Source organism: Rhincodon typus, unplaced genomic scaffold, assembly GCF_021869965.1.
Source record: "Rhincodon typus isolate 14 unplaced genomic scaffold, sRhiTyp1.1 hic_rhity00003192, whole genome shotgun sequence".
Taxonomy (NCBI): Eukaryota; Metazoa; Chordata; class Chondrichthyes; order Orectolobiformes; family Rhincodontidae; genus Rhincodon; species Rhincodon typus.
The window spans coordinates 1-9098 of record NW_025968830.1 but is presented as its reverse complement, the minus strand read 5'-3'; the positions used below and the strand labels follow the sequence as shown (position 1 = coordinate 9098).

The 9098-nt window shown below is 42.1% G+C and overlaps 1 protein-coding gene across 1 annotated transcript in view; it reads right to left on the bottom strand.

Annotated features, from left to right (window-relative positions):
• The window catches only part of ak1 (adenylate kinase 1), a gene marked incomplete at its 5' end in the record, with an annotated part of 13829 nt that extends 5259 nt beyond the window's left edge, over nucleotides 1-8570 (bottom strand). The window contains 2 exons of the mRNA XM_048593589.1: nucleotides 5753-5869; nucleotides 8403-8570. Of these exons, the coding sequence (XP_048449546.1) occupies nucleotides 5753-5869; nucleotides 8403-8570 (285 nt within the window). The remainder of the gene's footprint in view (nucleotides 1-5752; nucleotides 5870-8402) is intronic.
• Nucleotides 8571-9098: the final 528 nt, after the last annotated feature.

The following is a 9098-nucleotide window of genomic DNA, read 5'->3' as shown; positions in this document are numbered from 1 at the left end:
CTCCTGCTCCTCTGATGCTCCTTGGCCTGCTGTGTTCATCCAGCTCTACACCTTGTTACCTCAGATTCTCCAGCATCTGCAGTTCCTACTAGCACTAAATTTACTGAATGGCTTCCGCTGGTCACCCTAGGTTTATGAGGTAGGAGCTGACAACACAAAGCAGTCAGACATTAAACAGAAATGAGCACTAATAAGTTAGAAATTAATCTAGGTCCTGCTCTGTTGTCAACACATTCCTGACCAGGAGGTTACACAATTAAATAATGTACAAGGAAGTACATTCAATCCATTCAGTTTGCTTGTGTCTCAGATTTCAAAACACTCCCTGCTTAAGAATTGCTTCAATCTCTGGCAATTGTCACACAATGAAAAGTGTGTCCTCACTAACACTCTGGTGTAATAGATAAGCACATCATTAGGGAGAATATGATCATTCAAAATTAGAGCACAGGACATTCCCACTTTAGTGAAGACAACATAAAGGATTTTAATGAGTCACTCACCAGCCCTCACCCAGCTTTAGCAATTCTGCACCACACTCTGCTCAACCCCCCAAACCACACACCACACCCCCCATCCCCCTCCCCACACCCACACACACACACACACACTACACCTGCCATTTAATACATAAGCTTCGCCTCCCTTCCCCCCCACCCAAGCTAAATTCGGGGCAGTCCCACTACTGAGCAAAACAGAGCCCCCACGACTTCAAGGCATCGGACCCACTCAGTTTCACTGTACAAACCAACAGGACTTTCCCTCCTGCATTAACAACTTCATCCTTCCCCACCCTCAAACCCAGAATTGCCGTCCTTCTACCTAATTCTCACTGAGGACTGTACCCATGGTAAAGAGTAGCTTATCCCCAGTCGGCAAAAACATACATTATCACTTCTTCTTGCAACACAAGAATCCTCACTAAACCAACAAGAAGTTACATTTACGCAGCTCTTCTAATGTAGTCAAAAATCTTTTGGTTCAGAGGAGCCATTACTAAAGAAAGTTTGATACAAGCCCTACAGGAAGCTATTAGGATTGATGCTAGCTGAAAAGATCGGTTTTCAGGAACATCTTAAAAGAGAGGTTTAGGCCTAACCAGTGATTTACAAGGTTCAAGCACAATCTCTTTGCTTTATATTCCATTCCTCTATTTCAAAACCCAAGCAGATTGTGAGCTTGATAAACCACCTTGTCAATCTGCTCAAGGATTTGGTACGTCAGAACTGCAGCATTGCTGAAAATAGAGACACTTTGTCAAAGTTTTTTTGTCTTGCACACATCAGGGCCACTCACAAGAAATGTATAGGGGAAACAACAGTCTGTTCTATTAGAGGACAGATCTGATTGGTTGCCAAGTGAACTCTGATTAGTACAGGCATTCTCATAGAAAATACATAAGTAAATGATGACTGACTTAACTGCCAAATCTTGTTTAAATTTTAAGCTAGGCAAGTTGACTCTGATTGGTCAAGATATTGCCCTGCATTGAAAAATGTGCAGTGTGTGTACATGTTCTTTCTGTCTGCAAAGCAGGATCAGGTAGCAAGATGAGTGGTACTGCAGTAACAGGATGCTTCTATCAAGTCAAAAAGCCATTCTGTCAATCACATCAATGCACAATGTAGCATATGAATTTTCAGTGCTGGCGTAATGCTACATTTGTAGGCCATATGCCCATATACATTGTTTCAAACATCTGTTCACAACAGGCAAGTTAGTGTGCACAACCAGTCCATCCTTGCAAAATTCAAAACGCAATATCAAACATTAGATGTGATTTCATGATTGGATGATATTTGCTATGCAATCCTGAGTTGCCAAAAAATTACACTGACAACCAGTTTATGATTATCAGTTGAGCTCACAGTACAGGAAATTATATGTATTAATATACAGGGCCGCTATGCTAGCAGACAGAAAGAATGTAGACACACACTATGCCTTTAGCAACTCAACTAAATAGCTGGCAGCCCTCAGGGCAATGCCTTAACCAATTCTAGTCAACCTTCCTGATATAAAACTTAAACAAAGCTTGGCAATAACAGTCAGTCATCATCAAACTGGTGCATTTTCCTTGATGTCTACAACTTGCTAACCAATCAGCACTCTCTTCTTAAACAGTATAGATGTTAATCTCCCTCTACCTTTTTTGTGGACTGTCCTGATGAGTACAAGACAAAAAGCTTTGACAAAATGGGTCTTTTTTCTGCTGAGTTTTGGGATCTTTTTATCTCTGGCTATTGCAGTCTTTCTAGTTATCTACATTCGCGATTTGTGTAATTTAAAGAATGCTGACTTGTCATTTTAATCTCCCAAAGTCCATTTATCATTTTACTCCCCACCACCGTGAACTCCAATTGCCAATGTCTCTGCCCTGTTCACCATCCTGTTGCCAATAACTCCCATCAGTCTCTGCAGGGTTGTCACATACACCATCTACTGACTTTATACCTCTGCCCCTACACACAAATATAGGACATTTTAAAGACTGAAGAGAATTTGGATCCAAAGATGGTCGTGGGGGAAGTGCAGACCACCTTTCAGTTGTATGAGCTTGATATTATATCACTACTGCTCAGCTCTTAATCCAAATTCTTAGCAACTCCTTCTGCCTCAGTGAGCTACGTTCTCCTTTAAAGAAGCAGTGATTTCTACATGAGCCACATAGCACGAGTTTGCATGTGTCCCTCATATCATTTTGAGCTATGCCTCACATGGAGAAGGGTACAAAGTCTCCCACACCCTATTTATGGGTACCTGCCTGAACTTGTTATTGCAATCACCTGAGATAACCTATAGCTGGCCATTCTTCAATTACGGACTCCACTGTAGAAAAAAAAGGTCCACATTCTTCAATGGACTTTATTCTAAATCCATCCTCCAGCAATCTTTTCTTTGCTGCTGCACCATGAAAGTCACAGTCTGGCTTAAATAGAAGGCAAGCTTTACACAGAATGTTGGCACAGTATCGCACCCCTTTCAAAGCAATGATTTTTAGAGTAAATTAATGGACAGGAGACAGCAGCTAATGAATTATTGGAGCTCAGCCTCTGCATATTTGACCCGGGAATCCCAGATCAATCATATCAGAGTTGGCAGCATTCACAAAGCCATTACTGGATCCACACTGTTGATTTGCCGCACATACAGATACAAGAGGGACAGAATCACATGCTCTGAGGCATCTGACCTCAACCGAGTTTGCATAGAAACTCCTATTTCAAGCGGTGTTATCTAACACTGCACACAACTTGACAGTTTTCATGACAGAAGAACTCACATCCTAAGAAGAATGTGATCTTCTTGACCCAGGTTCTGCATGTTTTATTAAAAGGTTTTGCCTATCCACATTTTCCACTTTAAAAATATGAAGGAAGGGGTCCTTTCTTCTCAGAAGATCAGCTATATCTTAAATTATAACTGACCATTCTAGACATATGTGCTTGATCGGCCAGGAAGAGAAAAGGAGGGGAAATAATCCAAGTTAAACCTTCAACTGGTCTGAGGTTACTACGGAGGACTCTCCTTCTCAACCTCTTCCCTCGCCTGAGATGTGGTGACTCTCAGGTTAAACCGCCACCAGTCATCTCTCTCTCTCTGAGAGAGCAACCGTATGGTCTGGTAAGACTAGCAATTTTACGTTTTTTTTAAAGCCAAAAACACTAAATTCTGCCTTATGATTCTTTTTCAGGAGAGCTGTTTAATAGACCGTCATATCAGACAGCTAGCTCCCAAAGTCAAAGCGATTTGCAATGTTTATGACTGAGTAGTTAATTTATTTCACAAGAGTTGACATACCTTTGGTCATTGTCTTTGCAGGATTAAGCCAGGCGCAGTGCATCTATGTTAAACTTTCTGTAAATTTTAAGTCAGCTCCCTCACACTTTCGAATCCACTGACCCTTATCAAGAACTTTTTACTGATAAATACATGTAGACAGACAAACGCATAAACGGCCTGAGCGTTCACAATTTTTTGCGATTTTGATGAATAAGTGCAAAAGGAATTCACTTGGAAAGGCTGCAGACAAGTCTAAAAGACTCCCCCTGACTCCAGTTGCCATATCAGCAAAGTTGGATAAGGATGTCTTTTGTGAAAGTTTGAAAGATTTTGGTTTCCCAGCTAGTGCAGTGCCTCTTATAGCTCCACAAACAAGCGTGGAGTTGGTCTCTAGGCTGTGGGATTGGGATTTTCAGCAAAGTCACCTTGTGTTTTGACCTTGTCACTGATTGACAGGAATACAACATGCAACAAAGTCAACACCGCGCATATTACACTGACATCAAAACTCCAAATCACCTCCCCAATGTTTCTGAATTTGCAATCCTCAATGGATTCTCAAGGATAAAAGAAAACTCTCAGATTTCTCCGGAGTACAGATTGGGATTTTAGTTGATAATCAGGAACCTGTACAATTCCATCAGTACCAATGTCTCAGTCCTTCCTGCCAATCCCGTTTGGACACAGTAAGACACACAGGGATTCCATTGTGCAAGCTGTTAACTCTTAGCCCAGACATTGAGTGTCATCAGACTATTCAGACAAGGCAGGCATCACAGTAGAGCCTGATCCTTACCTCAGACAATATCAATGACAGAGAAAGATTAACTCTGGGAGAGGGCACTGAATTTTTATGACTAATCTACTCTGACATTGCAAAACACTGTCAACACAGCCTCAAGCCTAACTAAGAGGAGAAAATTATTTGCATTTATGCAGCACTTTTCATAAGCTGAAGTTACTGAAAGTACCGTCAATTAAGTAGTTCTGAGACATGGGTACTGTTGAATTGTAGGAAACACAGCATCCAATTTGATCACAGGAAGCTCCTGCAAACAGCAATGAGATAATGGCCTGGAGTTTATAGTTCTCATGATGGTGAAACTGTCAGCAACCATCACAGTCACAACTGGGGTATTGACAGCAAAGCCTGGAATTCACACCTGCACAGCTAAATGTGCAAGCTCAGGAGTAACTCCCTGCTTTTTCAAAGGGCGGGTTGTTCAACTTCCCATTTTCCGTACAGAAATCTCATGAAAGCACTTGAATTACCATGAACGTCCACTTTTAAGATGATTAGGTTTGCTGTAAAACCTTTGAGAAATTTACATTTTGTTTAATAAGATATAATATAGCTTTTAACATCATACTTAATCATAATTGCTGCTGACCAGTCTGGGGGCTGGCCCTGAAAAAACATTTCTGTATTTTTGGAGTGTCAAATTTCTTCATTTTTACAGGATTGCACTGCGGGTTTTCAGTATAATCGAAGGTATATATTTTTAGAAAGTTATGATATTTCAGACTCTACCCTTCATTCTATGTCTTGGCCAAAATAAATACTTCACTCTCTGTAAAAAGATTAAAAAGTGAAAGATAATCAGTGCATTTTATATCCTGGGTTGCTGTCTATGAGAATACTTGAATGTGATTGGTTCAATGACAAAATCCCTCCATCAGATTAATGTGGGGTAAGGAGAAATCTTAAAGGTCTCTAGAGCTTTTCAGGCAGCTTCTATGTGGACAGTGGTGAGTGCAGTTACTTCTTCACCGACTGCAAAATCTGGATCAAATGGCCAAATAATCTATCTATTTCAGTGATTTTGATAAAGGGATAAATATTGGCCAGAACCCCAGGGAGAACGTCCCTGTTCTAACTTGAATCATGCTGTGGGATCATTTTAAAAAACAAAGGGAACAGTGGTCCAAGTGGTCTGACCCTAATCCCTGTACCCCATAAATCGCGTACCCGCTTCTCAAATTCTTCGCCTTGCTTCACTTCCCGAGGGTAGCCATCGATCAAGAAGCCCTTTGAGACATCGGCTTTCGCAATCATAGCGTCCTTCAGCATTTCCAGGATAGTTTCCTGAAGAAAGGAGATACACAGGATGTCCAATGTGTAGTAACAGGGAATACAAAAATGCATACTATTCACACCACAATCTGTGCAAATGAGATGAAAAGCCAGGGGATCTATGTACCAGGCAGCCTCTTGTCAGTGGTGGGTAAATTGTTGGGGATTTTGAGAGACAGGATTTACAAGCATTTGGAAAGGCAAGGACTGATTACGAATTGTCAGTATGGCTTTGTGTGTGGGAAACATTGTCTCACTAACTTGATTGAGTTTTTTGAAGAGGTGAAAAGAAGATCGATGGAGGCAGGGCATTGTCTATATGGACTTCAGCAAAACGTTCCACAAGGTTCTGCATGCTAGATTGGTTAGTAAGGTTAGATCATATGGGATCCAAGGGGAGCTAGTCAATTGAATACAAAATTAGCTTGAAGGTAGGAGGCAGAGGATGATGGTGGAGGATTGTTTCTCAGACTGGAAACCTCTGACCAGTGGTGTTCCACAAAGATCAGCGCTGGGTCCACTGATTTTTCACCATCTACATAAATTATTTGGATGTGAATATAGGAAGAATGGTTAGTAAGTTTGCAGATTACACCAATATTGGTGGTGCAATGGACAGTGAAGAAGATCATTTCAGAGTACAATGGGACCTTGATCATTGGGCCAATGGGCCAAGGGATAGGAGATGAGGTTTGATTTAGATAAATGGGAGGTGCTGCATTTTGGTAAGGCAAACCAGGGCAGGACTTAAACAATTAATGGTGGGGCCCTGGGGAGTGTTGCCGAACAAAGAGACCTAGGGGTGCAGGTTCCTTGGTAGTGCAGTCGCTGGTAGATGCGGTGGTGAAGAGGCCGTGCCTTCATTTGGTTAGTATGTTGAGTATAGGAGTTGGGATGTCATGTTGTGGCTGTACAGGACATTGGTGAGACCAATTTTAGAACCCTGCATACAATTCTGGTAGCCCTTTCATACAGAGTTGTTAAATTTGACAGGGTGCAGAAATGATTTACAAGAATGTTGTTGGGACTGGAGGGTTTGAGTTATAGGGAGAAGACAAATAGACTGGGACTTTAGAGGTTTGTAAAATCATGAGGGGCATGGATAGGGTGGATAGCCAAGGTCTTTTCCCCAAGGTGGGAGATTCCAAAACTAGAGGGCATAAGTTTAAGGTGAGAGGGGAAAGATTTAAATGGGACCTAATGGGCAACTTTTTCACATAGAGGGTGGTGCGTGTATGGAATGAGCTGCCAGAGAAAGTGGTGGAGGCTGGTACAATTACAACATTTAAAAGGCATCTGGATGGGTATATGAATGGGAAGGGTTTAGAGAGATATGGGCCAAATGCTGGCAAATGGGACTAGGTCAGATTGGGATGTCGGGTCAGTGTGGATGAGTAGGATCGTAGGGTCTGTTTCCATGCTGTACATCTCTATGACTGTATAACTGACCAAATACATGGGGTTAATAGTGCCAAAGCTCAAAGTTCATGTAGAAATGAAGCTACAGTCAGGATAACTTACAGCCTGAAAGTGTGTGGTATTGGTGACTGAAGCTCATTTTTTAGTTACTGTTTAAAGTCCTTGTTTTGAAGTTTTGAGGATGGAGTTCTGTGTGATTATACTGAAACGTGTTCTGTTGTGGCCCAGCTATCACAGGCATTTTGAACACAGTCCTGTGTTGCGAAAACATAGACAAAGCTGGGATATGGAGCAAGGACATTGACAGGTCACTTAGTGCCTGTCCAGAACAATTATTCACAAAACATGAATGTGGCAGCAACAACAACAATGTGCATTCTTATGGCACTGTGATTGGACTTACCAGAGGCACGAGTCCTCCTCCTTCCATAAACAGGGAAATGCTGCTTCCTTTGACAGGAGGGTCAGTAACAAAAGGACACAGATTTGGGATAATTGCTAAAAATTAACAAAAACCAGGAGGGAACTGAGGCAAACCCTTTTTGGGTATTTTCCATGCAGTAAGTTGTGGCCTGATTGGCTGATGGAAGTAGACTCAATAGCAATTTTCACAAGAGAATTGGATAAAAACTTGAAAGGAAAAAAATTACAGACTGGGAGAGGAGAAAGGTACAGGCTGGGTGTGGCAACTTGGGCAGCTGTTTAAATGAGCAGGGTAGCATGATGGGCTGAATAGTCTCCTGATCTGTATGATTCTGGGAAAAGAATTCAAGGCATTTCGCTGGAGGCCAATCAGACAGAAAAAAAAACAGACACTACAGTTTCTACACCAGATACAAAAACGAAGACAAAATGCACTTCGGGTCACAGGGATTTTGGATCAAAGCATTTGCAGCTTGGCAAAATGTCCAAGGTAACATAGAGAACATTTACAGAGGAAGGTTCATACAGAAATGCATTCAGGTGAAGGGACAACCTGCTTAGCAGTTATTGTTAACATTTTGGCATGTAGAAATTGTGTGAATCACAAAAGAGTATTCTCAGAGCCAATGCAGATAGGGTTGTTTTCACTGGTTGGGGGAGATGCATACTTTTACTGAGGGATTCTCACTGTGATTGGACTTACCAGAGGCACGAGTCCTCCTCCTTCCATAATTTTGTGGAAATTCTTCCCTCTCTCTGAGCCAGAACTGACCTCTGCCCTCAGCAGGTCCCCAGTGGATAGGTGGGTGTAGCCATATTTATGTACAATCTTCTCACACTGAGTTCCCTTGCCGGATCCTGGGCCACCTAATTATGAAGCAAACAGGAGACTGTATCACTAAAACAATGCTAGGTCACAGCTGGGTGGACCCCAAATCTAATGCAGTGTGTGAACAGAAACATTTCAAGACAATTGCAAACACACCGCATTTTTTTTTTGGAAATGTATCTGCCCTGCCCAATTGTTTGCAGACCCGCCCTATGACCTTCTTTCATTTGTTGGTGCAGATAGACTCATAGAGTCATAGGCCCTGAAGCAGATCCTTCGTCAAACCAGTCCATGGCAAATATAATCCGAAACTAATCCCACCTAGTCCCACCTGCCTGATCCTGGCCCATATCCACCCAAACCTTTCCTATTCATGTACTTATCCAAACGTCTTTTACATGTTGTAATTGTCCCACATCTACCACTTCCTCTGGCAGTTCATTCCACATACAAACCCCTCTCTGTGTAAAACAGAGACAACAAGGTGCAGGGCCGGATGAACACAGCAGGCCAAGCAGCATCATAGGAGCAGAAAGGCTGACGTTTCAGGCCTAGACCCGTCATCAGAAA